Genomic DNA, 14,990 nt, shown 5'->3' with positions numbered 1-14,990 from the left:
TTTGAAGTGTCTTCCCAGTTCATACTGCAGCTCTAGTATTGCAATGTCCATGTGTCACTGACATTGCCCCCTCTGCACTTCAGCAAAGATAACAAGTCTCATGCTGCTGTATGGGAGGTGCTAAAGGAAAACCATCTGTCGTTTATCCTAACAGTATATTCTGCTCAGTGGAATTAAACTTGATTTAGCACAGCTTTAGTACTCTTTCATTTTCCATGTTTCAGCACTTCACAGTTCATAACATAATCTTGTTATATGATAGGCATAACCAACCCAAAATGTCATATGTAAAACTTGCCAGGTTCTTTGGTAGGTGCATATCCAGATTTCACAGCTATCATATGACAGAAAACTGTGCAGAAAAAAGACAGCAGCCACAGTGCAGAATTTAAGATTGACAGCAACTCAATCTGCAACAGACTGGTCCTAAGCCAACTCTATAATAACTGTGGAGAAACCTATGTTTCATGATACATGAAAATTGTTGAGATTTATAATTCAATGCTAATTAGCAGACAGTTTAATAGACTTGTATATACTTGATGCCACTTTACATTTGCCTCCTCTCTTTCCAACAGCTACAAAGTTTAAATAAATCACTGCTGGTTGCCAGAAGTCTGACTATGTGACCCACTGGACGTGCAATCTAACCATTAGGTATGACTAAACAAGTGTTCATAGCTGACCTTCTGCATGAACGTGGTAGGGCAGAGTCTGATCTCTAGGATATCCTATTTGGGTACAGCAGGTACTCTTAAAGCGATAGGAACTTCTTCAACATCAATATCCAGAAGCAAATAACCTGAGTTAGAAAGGACTGCCAAACTGGCTTTCCTTCCAAAGCCTCGTCAGCTGTAGAACTAAACTGTAGTTACTTTCAAGTAATACTGCAATTCAAAATGCACAACCCCTTGGGACAACATTCTCATAAGAATTCTGACTGAAATAACATTTTCTTCCCCCAAACTGCACTTAAGGTTGTTTCCTTCTCTTCCCCAAATAGAAACAGTTGTTTTATTAATGGTAAGAACTTCTGCTTTCTCTGTGCTTGTTAAGCCAATCCAGACCGTACAAAAGTGTGTCTTCCATGTTATTTCTTCTGAAATGTAAGATCTCAGGCTGCAGAAAGACATGAAGTGTCTTAGCTCATTTACAAGCTAAATAAATTAATCCTCCCCTTCTGTATCTTGATTTCTGTTCTAATGTCCTGACCTAAGACAGTAAGTACAAGGTGACAACGGTGAAGAGTTCAAGATATGTAGAATGATATAGCTTAAAGATTTAAAATTAATTTCTGTAATCATTTCTCCATACATCATTGATTCATGCAGGACTGTGCATTCTAAAGTGATTCTTCCAGTTCAGCTTTTACACGGTGAGCTCACTTCCTCTGAGAGACTATTATACAGCTGAATACACTGTGGTGATTGGAGATTGTCCTGCTATCAGCTAAGTACATAAGTGTGCAATGTAAAATCTGCAGCTATAGATAATACCCTGTCTTTGGCAAGGCAGAGCCCTGATCCTAGGCTGAGTCCACAGATGCATGTATTAAGCCAGGCTTAATAGATGTGCATATCTTGTCCTTTTCAGTTGAGGAGAGAATTCTGCGGCCACTACGCACAGACTTCAGGGCAAAAACTTATCTTCCCCACTATCTGCAATTACATTCAACACTGCAGTAGAGGATCTTCTACTTTCTTAATCCTCTTCTGAAGCCTCAGAAAGTCTACAGCCTACAAAAGGTCAACTATCATAAAGAGCTGCTCTGAATTGTAAGCCTGAGAGAATTGCTGGAACGAGACACAGTCAGAAAGACACCCAGCTCAAACAAACCACAATAGGGTTTTTACGCTCATTAATCGGATTGACTGAACTCGCTTGACCACATATAAAAGTTACAACCTACTTTTTATGATGGCTTTTCAGATTTCAAAACAAATAAACAGAAGCACAGGATATGTACTTAGTGCTACAAATCCAGCCATTTGCTATGGCTATTTGTGTCTTTTATGAAGACATGGATTCACCTACCCTAACCCAAGTCCACAGAAACATGCATAACCCTTTCCAAATTTTCTTTTTTTTTTTTTTCTCTGTACTGATTATAAAGAAAGCCTACAGCTACATGGATGTTTCAGTGATAAGTCAAAAACACAAAGGATTACTCTGATCCTAAATATCTGCAAATCTCTGTGACAGAAAAAGTCTGTCAAATGAAATTATCTGGAGTAGTAATAGTATCAGATATCAGCTAGAAAAAATGAAGTACCTTTGCTAAATGGCTTTTTCCTAGAATTTATTTAACATCTTATCTTTTTTATCCACTTAAGCCAGCTGATATTAGATAATTCTCATCTATAGGTTATTTGCAACATAAATACAAGATCAGTAACACCCTTCATTAGGGATTTATGCAGTTTACAGTAGTAACAGGCTCACTTCATTAAAAACTTGCTTTTTCAAATGAACGTAACTCTTGTGTACAAATAGTTTTGCAAGAATTGAAATTGCATAGACAATTAAGGAGTTTAAATGCTATTTATTATCTTTCTAGTATACTGATACGAAAGTGCAGGGAAGACAGAGAACAGGTTTCAGAATTCTTGGATCTTTTACCCTTGACATACCTCCAATGTGTCTCCATCTATTTCTCCTTCTAGTTCCAAAGTACTGCCAACTGCATTAGATAAAATTTCTTTCACCAACCCACAGAATCTAAAAAAGCAATAAATAGCATAGGATCAGAGAAAAATACCATTTTGGAAGAATATTAAACAGATTCTTTGCAAGGTGGGCTTTGCTTTCAAGCTAATAAACTGACTAGCACATTCATAGGTTTATTTCATTACTTACTTTCTCCATATTCATCCTATTTTAAATGATGAAGAACATCAAGCACATACTGAAAAGCCTAATTATTTATAAAATTATTTTATTTGTTGTAGAAGAACCTAATATTTGCTTGGTATTGTAATTGCATAGTAAAATCTTGGCAGATCAAACTTAAATATTTTTGCTGTACGCTTTGATGGAAGGTGCTTAGTATGGCGTTGTCTTTACAAATACAATCAGACAAAAAGTTGAAATATCAAAAAATTATGTATTGATTTTCAGTGGTTCAATTCAATAATGCTAAATCTGTGACATCATATCGGGTGGTTCTTCTTCTGTGTTGTGATGAGAATTTTATTGCCTTTAGTTTAATTTAAATCTTCCTATGGACTTTGTTTGCCAGCATGATTACTCAGTATTTCTGAAAACCAGATTTTGTGGTTTCTAGTCAGGCATCCAGAAAGCCAAGAATATAAAAGTAATAACATGTTTTGAAGAATAGAGTTTTGACTAATTTCATGTAGTTCTCTGGGATGGAGATCCTTAAGCACAAGACCATCTCTTGTGGTAGTCCCCTGCCTGAGGCACTCACTTTTCTCCAAATTCCATAACAAATGTTTAACAATTATTAAGAATTATGATGAAATATTCACATCTCTTTTGCTGACTAATAGACGTATATCTCTGGAATAGACTCCTGTTATGCACTGAATAGGGCATAAAAAAATGTGACCATGTTTCATAACACAAATTGCGATGCCAAATTAAGGCTGAGTAGGTAACATTAATTTTAGTGTTTCCTATCTTTTACACACTGCACTCTGCAGAGGCAATAATTTTCTTTAACCTGAGTTTATTCCATGTAATATATAAATAATAATTATTGCAAGAAGAATAAATATACCATCCAACCCCAAATGTTAAGTGTATTAACAAATCACTCCTACTTCATTCAAAAGGTTTATATGCCAAATATCAGTCCCCAGAAAGAATTTGGTCTGTAAAGATTTAGGCCTGAAATTCAGTTAGCATACTTACTGTTTAGAGACAACATATAATCAGGAAATATTGAATACAGGATCAGACAGTAAAAAATACCTGTGACACAATATAAGCTAGAAATTTCTATTACATCTAGTTGCTGTTATCTAAATCAAACCGAACAGGTACTTCAGAGAATCTAAATCAATATACGGCATGGCCAAGACACGGGAAAATAAGATAATAGTTATAAATTAGAATAAGCTACTTAAGCCTTTTCTCAGACCTAATGTCTTGTAGGTAAACTGATGAGAAGCAGCTAATAAATGTAATGGGACATTGTACTCATCACCTTAAATATCACTGAGTTTAGCTTACTGCTTCTTCATCAAGAAAAAAGAAATGAAGAAATAATTAATTTTTCAAACAAAAACTTCAGCTTTCAATCTACTAAATCAATTATATTTGGGACATAGATCTTGCCTGCAATACTCTCACAAACTGAACTCACCTACTGCATTGGTTTTCTGTAGAAAAGTAGATTTGAAAGTCGTCAGAGTTGTCATGGACATAAAGAAAACAACATCGTTCATCAAACTTGGAAATGCTGTAGAATTCACATTAAGAAAGGATTATTTGGGATACAACTATTATAAGAAATAGAGCAACAAGGAATTAATATGCTCAGAGAGGCAGTATGGAATTCTATTTATTTTCCTTACAAGTAAAAGATTTGAGTTTATTTATATACTCTATAAACCTATCTCCAGTTTGATAAATGATTAAGCTACCTCTTACTTTGGTAACGTACTTGCTTATCTGAAGTGTTCTGAAGTTTGTTGTTCGCCTGCCCTTCCAGTTTTACACAGTCCATCAGATTTCTTGGTATTTCATGACACCTCTATGGAAAGCAAATTGCTTTGACACTAATCTAGCTATCAGGAAAGCCTTTCTTTTAAGGCTGAAAGTACTTCTGGTTTTTATAATTCCATTACTCTTACAGTGAAACTGAACTGGGAAATACCTACAGTGTAGCAGTTCCTTCGCAGTATGTACTTTTATGGCCTTAATATTGATAAACAAGTTTCAAGATCAAAATACATGACAGTAGACTACAGCAAAGTTGCAGATGTTACAAGACGAACTTGCTGTAGAATCATGGAGGGCGACGTGGACAAATGTTCCCAAAAATTAGAATTTTGCCAGAAGATTTTTTCAGAAATATGTGAAAAGACACTATGCCATTCTGTAGCTTCATTCTGGTATATCAATTTCTAGTCTAGTGAGGGAGATTAGCAGAGACATCTCCAACCAGATCAGGTTGCTCAGAGCCCCGTCCAACCTGGCCTTGAATGTTTCCAGGGATGGGGCATCCACCACCTCTCTGGGCAACCTGGCCAGTGCTTCACCACTCTCATTGCAAAAAATTTTTTTCCTTGTATCAAGTCTAAATCTACCTCCCTCTATTTTAAAACCATTACCCTTTGTCCTATCACAACAGGCCCTGCTAAAGAGTTTTCCTCATCTTTCTTATAAGCCCCCTTTAGGTACTGGAAGACTGTTACAAGGTCTCCCTGGAGCTTCTCTTTACTTCTTTTAGCTAGTATGTTTTCAGATAGAGACATATCAGAAACATTTCTAAATTCCAAATAGAAAATAGATACCATGTTTTCTTTTCTTAAAGCAAAACAGACAAATTGTTCTTTCACTTATGGAAAGATGCAAAAAGAGCTAAGGGCTCTTGTTTCCTTCTGCCATCCATGTTTTTAAACGCAGAGATGGCAATAACTTCACTGAAAAAAATTAGAAAAATATATACAAAGTAGGCCCATGACTGAAAATAGGGAAGTCTATCAGAGAATACACACGTCCACATCCCTCCTTCAGACAAATATTCCTATGAGAAATGTACAGCTCTGCCAATGCATGGAAAGGTAAACTCTTTCGTGTTGACATTTCAAGGTAGGTCGAAAAGAACAAGCTTTTATAACAGGCAACGCAAAGCAGAGATTTAAGGCAGAATCCAGATTATCCAATTAAAGGAAATACAAAACATAAACAAAAACCACTTAACTGTTTTCTGACATACCAACCTTATTCCCCTAATGGAAGAAGCTGCAAAATTCCATTCGTTAATCTGTTTCTGTAAAGAAGAAAGAACTATAATCAACCACAGTTTAACCTTGACTATCGAAAACAAAGTCACAGCATGGTAAGCAAAATAAAATTTTTCCAACACGTCTCTCTTCCTTTCTTTCTTTCTCCCCAAATTTCAAATAAGATTGATGTATAGGTAAAGAAAGGCTATGCATTGCTGTTTTACTCACTTGAGGAAAAAATACATATGAATGGCACAGGGTAGAATTAAAGGCTGCATTTCCTCATGTAAACTTAAATTTGAAGAGTAGATCTGGAAGTACAATTTACCTAACATTATGTTTTGACTCAATACATCAACATTTCATATTAAATATGGAGCAGACTATGCTCTACTCTTATCTAGGTTTAAAGGGAAAGGAAACTTCATACATCTTCCTCAGAGGTATTGAGACAACAGCTTTGGCCCAGGGAGGACACTGGAGACAAAACAGAGGAAGGAGAGCCTGTGCCTAGGACCGTGGCCCTCCATAAATCTCTATCTAATTGCTGGATCTTATTTAGCACTGTCAGATATGCACCAAGAATCTGTTCCATAAAGCAAAGACTCCTTCACTTGAAGTAGTGAAGTAAAACAGTGTACTGGAAAATAAGTTCACAGATCCAGGTAATTATGTGGCCTTCTCTTGCTCTAATATGCTTCTTTTCCACACTTTGCCTCTCTATATTTTTAGTTTATTCTCCACCTATGTTGTTCTGATATTAAGAACGGGTGGCGAAATACATTCCAGATTTCAAGTCTTTCAATATGAAACTGAAATTATTTCTCACCTTTAAGAGACTTCACTGTCCATAACTCTGCCTACTCCTTTCCTAATCTCGTGTGCCACATCCAATAATCCAAGGCACCAAACATTTCATCTCTTGACACTTGTTTGTCATAGGCTGCCATTTTTTCTAGTTTCTAATCTTATAATTGTAAAACTTTAAAATTTCTAAAGAATTAAACAAAATATTGGGCTTTATCTTTATCTAGCTTTGAGCTACATCTTAATAAAAATCAGACAATTCTAATGAGAAATATTATGAGCAGACCAAGTAACTCAAGCACTTCTGAGAGACATGGTTAAGATCATTGAAATTTAAGCTAGAGGTCAAACACACTTTAGTTCTAATTGGAGTACCTCCTTTTACTTTCTTTGTAAAAAGTCTTCATATCTGCACAAAAGAGACATTGAGGCTTGTGCTTCACAGAAATATAGCAAACTTCAAATTATTGTAAAGTGCTCAAAAGTCTGCATGTAAAAAAGTTACTTTAAGCACAATGAATCAGAATACATGAGATGCATCTGCTGGTAGTTTTACCATCTCAGTGGGAGAGACGTGCCACAAAGAGAGAGATCTCTCATCTGCTTCATTGTTGATTGAAACATATGCAGGCTGGTAGATTTTAGTTGGTTCTATCACCAAAACCTGAAGAAAGAGAATATTTTTCCTTAATAAACCAGCAGTTAACACATGACAGTATCTTTAGATGCTCTGATATAGACAATGGGTAACCCCAAAGTAAGGCCTAAAAAATTTCCAGGGGGAGAAAGAAGGGCAAGGCAAGGCTGTGTTTCTATGTACAAAACAGTATTATCACAATTTATTGTATTTAATGTACACAAATTATTGTATTCTAATTTTCTTAGAATGCTTTTAGGGTGGTGGGTTAATGTTTTTTCATAAAGTAAAGATTAGCAGAATACAGGGTTTTGATTCATGCAATGAAATAACAGGCAGTTAAGTATGTAAGTATTGTGTTTAGAGTCTTCCAATTCTTGTTATATCCTATCCAGAAACATAAGACATACAAAACTTGTTTGGACATAACATCTTACTGGAAATCTCAGTCCATTAGTTGTTTCTTTCGTTGCCTCAAAAATTATATCTAGCCAGAAAGTCAATCTTTCTTGTCTAGGAGAATGTTCTATGGTGAGTTTCTTGAAACGCTGAATTAACATCAGATTCTGAACTAATGATTTCAAGTACCTAGAATGTATTGAATTAGTGAGTTAACTGAGAGAAAACAAAATTTGACCAGATTCTAAAACCACTGAACAGACTTATACATCCAAAAATTAACTGCAAAATTAGATGTACTTTAAGAGCTACCATAATAGAAATGATTGTGTTGATTTTTAAAAATTTCTGGAAAGAATAGCAAGTTTAGTCAAAATCTTAAGTCATAAGCTCACATGGATGTTCATGAGCAATATCTTTATGCAAAAGGGTATAGTTACATGAGTAGTTACATGGTGATTAGACAGCATATTATGAACTAGAAGATGGTGGGGGAGGGAAGCAGCAGCTAGCTAAACTCTGAAAAGAATGGTTTCACAATCTTTTCACAATTGTTACACAAGGAATCATCCCTAATTTCTGACTTCTTTCTTACAGAAGACATGCTTCAATGGGATATAAACCCAACAATGATGAGTAACTTAATTTCTTACCTTCCCCCTTCCTTCACAAAATAAAAGAACAGAGTATAAAGTCAGAGTTACAAACAATACAAGATAGAAAAATCCAGTGAAGTTATCCAAGTGACTACAAGATTTTAAAAATGTATGTACTTCCCCACAGTTCGGTACTTGAGCTACAGCCTTCTACCACATACCACACTGGAGGTTTCAGCTTAAAAAGTTTCTCTGCTGCTTGTACTGCTTTACCAACATCATTAGCCAGCATGCTCACACTGAAGAACTGTCCCACATCCCAGTAATTGTTCATTTTTTCTAGGCTTCCTTTTCTTCCCAATAAACTGTTTAACCGTACACCTGTAAAATTTCAATTAAAAACCATATTTTTCTATCAGCAAAACACTAACAAGTGTTTTTTACTGATAAGTCAATCAGTAAAAGACTAGTAAGACTTGATTAAGCATTAGCGATAAAAATAAAGCGGAGTAAGTTTTCCCCAGAAAAAAAAACAAAACAAAACAAAACAAAACATTGCCCAACACTGAGGCTGGGTCTGCAAATAACATCCCCAATACAGTTCAGACAGTGAGAACTCCTACCACACACGGTGTTGAAAAAAACACTTGTGCTATCTGTCTGGGCTATCTGCCTCTTGATTCTCTAAGCTGTGCATCTCTGTGTCATCTGCATCTTCTGCAAGAGATCAATGGCTAGGGGCTTACGCAAGTCCACCCCAGAGGAAGGTCAGAGGAGTTATTCAAAGCCACCTTTGCATTCTTCCCCTTCTTCTCCTTTAAGGTTCAAGAATGTGTTTTGGACAGGATCTGATGCCAAATATAATTTTCAACTATTATATTTCTAGGAAGAACTGTATATCTGCTTCTATCATGTGATTTCATTATAGATGTATAGTGGTGCATTTCTGTTAGCATCTACATGGAAGATGTGAATCTAGGCAGACATCTAGTTACTGCCCCGGTAGATCCTTCCAGATGGTACTTCCAGTCGATCTCTCACTTCAGGGACAACAGAAACCCTGTGGATCCTTCCCTGGCATGCCTGAGGAGAGCTGGGCCACAGTCTGTCATTTCCTGTCTTGGTCCCCTGTTGGCTATGCAATGGGATAATCTCTGTGGTGCAGTAAAGGCAGTTTACGGATAGTGCTGAAGTTGGTCCTTCCTTGTTCCTCTCCCATCTCTGGGACTCTTTAGATGGACCAAGTTACTAGAAAGCTACTCCGAGGCAACACGGAGAAAAATGGTCCTTCAAGATCCCTGTGTTTTAGACTGCCATCTAAAACCCGCCACTAAAATGCCTGTGCCACCTTTCTGTCTACACAACCCACAACTAAAACATTTTGTTTCCCTCACAGGGAGAGAGGCAGAAAACTTGTCTGTAGCACTTTATGTGGATATTTACCTATTTTTCTCAGTTCCATTGAGCTTTCAAACTGTTGTCCTGCAACAAGTAGCAAAACTGCAAGGTTAATTCCAGAATACAGAGTTGACTGGAGTTCAAATCCTTTGCGATACCTGCAGAGAAGAGTCAAGAGCTCACATCTCACTGTATAGAACTGAAATACTGCAAAGTTTTGGTAGGCATTTTAAACTACTAATTTACTGTAAGGACTACATGGCTAGTTGGTACCAATGTAGTGCTTTTAAAAAAGCACTTGAAAAAAAGCAGCTTTTTGTCTTATGGTGAGAAAGAAAAACTTTTGCTCAGTTTTATGTCCTGCTGTCTTGTGTACTCATGTGAAAATAAAACAAACTGGTTACTGCAAAACTCTTAAATGCAACAGAACCTAATTTTATTTCATTATTCATATAAGAAAAGTAATGAAAATATTAGTTTTAAGCACAAGTTTTTAAAAAAGGCTCCAAATCCTTTGTTTTAAAGCGTCACATTCATTAAAGGTAACTGAGACAGCTGACAAAGGCTGAATGTACACCACTAGCTAGTGCAGGATGAGATCCATCTGAAGCAAGCAACTTCAATACTACCCATCCATGTTGCCCTCACTATGTTGAGGTGATTCAGGGCAGGGAAAGAGAGAGAGGGCAGTATTTCACAGTTACAGTACAAACCCACATTGCTAATATTACTGTACTCAGCAACAGTTTATATGATTACACAAATGTACCTATGTGAAGACTATGTCTGTGAGAGCCTGTGTGCACATGCATGCCCTACTAACTTAAGAATATTCATAATGCGGTTTATCAATATTTTGCCTTATATACAGTAGATCATTGCATTTCCTGAGGATCTAGCATGAAAATCATCCTTGCACAGGGGACCAACGTAAGACCCATGATCTCACTGGTACTTCATATCATTCACTGATACTTCACTGGTACTACATATCATTCTATATTCATGATAGTCTATAAAGAGAAGCAAGGAAACACACATCCAAAGATCTGGTGCTTAGTGAACCAATTATTCAAACAGGACCCTGAAAAAAGAGCTAAGTAAAATAATTGATCTTCTAATTCTTACAGCCTTGTTTTCCTAACCAGAAGTAAAAGTCTGAAAATGTTTTTAAACAGATATTTTAGTTTGTTTTTTTTTTTTTTCTGTTACCATTCAATGGCATGATCTCGACTATCGGTATCTTTACAGTCAGAATCAAGAAACATATCCTTGTAGATCCTCCCACATAAGCAAAACATATCTGGAGCAGGGTGATCACATGTCTGCAGGACTTGAAGCATAACTTGCAGTGCCTTCTCTCTATCACCTGCATTATTTCTTCTGAAATCAAATACAGAGAATAAAATACATTAGTTCAGATCTGAAACAGTAACTGCAAGATAGACAAATAACATTATCCTCCATCTATCCCACAACCCATCCATCATTATTATATACAGACTTGACTTTATTTAGACTGTTGTATGATTGTTGGTTGATTGATAAAAAAATAAATATATTCTCCTATCATGGGACTCTACTTATAGCTCATATAAGAACTGATTTAAGCCCAGAACTCCTGTATGAAAAAAATCTGTCAAGTCACTTGACTCTATAAGCACACAGACTCTGCATATCCTGAAACAAGAAGCTTGTTTAGTGTTAATTCCTGACAATACTTAACAAAACTGGACATTTTCAGAAGCTTGTTTAGTGTTAATTCCTGACAATACTTAACCAAACTGGACATTTTCAGCGTTCAAGGTGACAGCTCATTCAGCTATGGCCAAGATTTGTAATCTTGAATCCAGAGGATCCACAGCCAATACCAGGCAATACTGACTAACCACAGGAGAAGCCAGGTCAATTCTATTTTAGCAAAAAAAAAAAAAAAAAAAGATGGTGCTCTAGCCTTTGAACTACAACAAGAATAAAAGGAAAAAAATAAACTGTATTTATTTCTCAACTAAAATTCTTCAGATTAGAGAAAATCTGGAAAACAGCTGTCATGAAGCTTCTTTTGACAAATATTTAACAATCATATGAGTAAGAAATCAGTGATTAAATAAGATTTCCATTTCTTATTATTACTATTAAGCACATCCAAATTTTTCCCTTTCTTTTCCTTGCTGTTTTTGTAAGTTTAGAATTCTCTATTGCTGCAAAAAGTCACTTAGAAGAGCAACAACAACAAAGTCTATTTGCAAGAGTAATGCAAAAACAGCATAAGCCTCTTCAAGACATTTTTTAATCACCAGAGAGATTTAAAATATTTACTAACCCCTTTACAGAACTGTTTGCAATTTTCTGATCCCTACCTAGGTATCTAGGAACAAGCTTACAAGTACTGTGATTACTTTGTCAGCATTACCAGTAGCAGATAATGGTTTCTAGTAACTTTATTATTTGCATGCCCTGAAAGGATTAATATTTACTGTAAAGTGGTTCAGTTCCTTAGGCAACCAGCTGATGCAGTAAGACCAGTAATAATACATCTGTAGCAAAATTCAGGCTTCTGTGCATGTTAGGTGAAGGTGAACATCTAAGAAGATTAAACAAATTTGTAGCTAGTTGTGCAGGCTTTATCCTGCCTTTGATGTTGCTGGTGAGAGCGTGAATTTTCACATCAAGTACTTGAATATTTTATAAAGCATTATTTCATCAGATTGACTGCTGTTCTCAAATTAGTACTGATCTTCTCTAATGAGGACACAAGGAAAAAGTATCTTCTTTCTGTTTTACAAGAAATAAATAGAAGTTTAAAAGTGTGGGGGTAAATCCATTGCATAGGTCAGCATGCTCTAACCAAACGTGTTCTGAACCAACCAGTATCTCTCAGTAATAGTACCCAAGTTTCACTGCTGTTAATATGAACCATCTCCCAGTAGTAGACCATGGTAGCCTTGGCTTTGTCTGAAAAGCTGAATCGTTTAAACCTCCAAGGATGGAGATGCCACCGCCTCTCTGAACAGAGAAAGCTGAATTACTGCATGTTATAACGTACAGGCATGCGAAGGAAGGTACAAAATATTCTCTTTATGCAGCAAAGTGGTGCATCAGGTGAGATCAATTCTGTGAAGCAAATCCCCTGAATATTAAGTTTTATAAGCCAGAGCAGAAACCCAATAGGCTACCACAGAAAGGACCTACCTTAAACAATTCTGCATACACATAAAGTGAAAATATTTGTTACTCTTCATGGTTTGTCTGGGTTTGGGAAGCGCAGTTTTTAAAATGACTAATCACAACCTGAAAATTCTTTCAGAATACAGTTTTACCTTTACAGAATATAGTTTAATGGTAAATGAGCTAGAAAAAAAAATAATACTACTACAACTTATTCAGGAACTATATTAAAACAAAGCACATACTGTAGGAGAGCTGGTAATAATACTTTTTTTTTTCCTGCACTGGTTTCTTTGTTAGCACATCTTAGTTCTCTCCCTAAAACCTTGCCAAAGCTTGCGCAGCATCCAAATAGTGAAAAGCAGGCTAAATTATGTGAACATGATAAATGGGAAAGCTACTGCCAGTGAGGAAAGAGATCTTCAACTTATTTCTAAATACTAGGGCAATTATGAAAATATCCTAGTGCTCAATGAAACACTGCCAAAACCCCACACAAGCAAAATGCTAGGAATTAAAAGGAAATGGACAGAGAGTACAAATTAAAAACATCATGATGCCTTCTCACAAATATCCATCACACTGATCTTCAGTACTGTGTACAGTTTTAGGCTGTATTTAAAAAAAAAAGAAACTAAACTATTAGGATTAGGAAAAAAAAAATCAAAGAAGGGAGAGAAGAATGATCAATGGTATGGAATGGTTTCTGTAGGAAGGAAGCTATTCAGACAGAAATAACTCTACAGATTCCTTTTTTTTTTTCCCACAAAAAAAGGTTGTCCTGCAGGTCACCTTCACAGCCTCTAATTTCTTCTTCTAAATGACCCTCAGTGTTCTGTAGCCAGTTTAGTTTTGCCTGATAACCAGAAACTGCTCCCGATTCTCTTGCCACTTTGCTAAAGTTGCCATGTGATTTATTTGTCTGCTTACTCTACCATGCTGCTTTAATTGCAGAAGCAGTCTTCTCCCTTCCCTGTCTACACAAGCCTCTTTTACCTGTCTCCCTATCCTGCACATTATCCACTCCTCCTTTACCTCTCTGAATCACTCCATACGGCTACGGAGGTGGTTTCTGTTATATTTCATGTTGACATCGATTTTATCTTCTCTTACTATTTTAAGGCCTCTATAAGCAAACACATTTCTGGAAGAGTAATGCACAGGGGAATAAATCAAACCGTAACAAACGATTCTGAAAACATTTCCCATAGAACAGTACATTCAAAAAGAGTAACCTGCTTTTTCCCCACTCTATTCCTATCTTAATCTTGTTTATCTTCTGATTTCAGCCTTGAAGCAGCTATCAATAGTTTACTACACATATTACGATTAAAAAAACCTCTGATCTCATTGTCACATTGCAGAGGAAATGTCAGTGAGACAACTTAAGTGGTTAGTATAAATACAACCATTCACACAATAGCTAGTATTCATATACGATACTGTGTTCATTTATTATCATGTACCTTTGCTTACAGTAATTATATATAATTAATAATACATATTTTGAATTTTCTTCCATAAAAATAGGACCCTCTTAGTTAAGGATGCCTTAAGGACTCCATAGTAGATGACCTGAACTGCTACTAACTGTACAGAAATCTACATCAAAAAATATTTCCCAAAAATTTATTAATTATTAAGGAACACAACAAATAATTTGAATTAGAGTTATTACACTTGCACTCTCGCTTAAAACAAGAAACTTATTTGTGAGCTAAGACACAGTTCAGTGAGGATGCAATCTAATTATAGAACCTTCAACATTTGAAACAGTGAATGAGGAAACCAAGACCCTAAATTGAGCTTTGAGACTGGAACTAAATTTGCAAGTCTCCAGTTAGACATGACAATGAAAAAAAATGAGCTTTTTCTTTCCCCTTCATATACACTTCAAGTGCTTCATGCAATCCACTCATACAAAATAAGGAACCCCATTATGTGTTTTTTACTAAATCCGAATAATCACAGAACAGAACACTTTAAATAACCCAGTATTTTACAATGGGAATAATTTCCTATGGCTACTATTACTCACAATTACTAGTGATTTTCTACTTGCACCGTTAC

General features: G+C 36.0%; 1 protein-coding gene across 1 annotated transcript in view; it reads right to left on the bottom strand.

The window, feature by feature from the left end:
• Positions 1-14,990, bottom strand: part of MAP3K15 (mitogen-activated protein kinase kinase kinase 15) — an 85,258-nt gene that overhangs the window by 20,716 nt on the left and 49,552 nt on the right. Inside the window, exons 7-14 of the mRNA XM_086767464.1 lie at positions 10,965-11,135; positions 9,798-9,910; positions 8,576-8,735; positions 7,797-7,947; positions 7,279-7,386; positions 5,910-5,959; positions 4,328-4,423; positions 2,631-2,718 (exon numbers count right to left, since the gene is read on the bottom strand). Of these exons, the coding sequence (XP_086623590.1) occupies positions 2,631-2,718; positions 4,328-4,423; positions 5,910-5,959; positions 7,279-7,386; positions 7,797-7,947; positions 8,576-8,735; positions 9,798-9,910; positions 10,965-11,135 (937 nt within the window). The remainder of the gene's footprint in view (positions 1-2,630; positions 2,719-4,327; positions 4,424-5,909; positions 5,960-7,278; positions 7,387-7,796; positions 7,948-8,575; positions 8,736-9,797; positions 9,911-10,964; positions 11,136-14,990) is intronic.

The sequence above is a fragment of the Chlamydotis macqueenii genome, chromosome 1 (assembly GCF_036417535.1).
Source record: "Chlamydotis macqueenii isolate bChlMac1 chromosome 1, bChlMac1.mat, whole genome shotgun sequence".
NCBI lineage: Eukaryota > Metazoa > Chordata > Aves > Otidiformes > Otididae > Chlamydotis > Chlamydotis macqueenii.
This window is presented reverse-complemented; position numbering and strand designations above follow the sequence as displayed.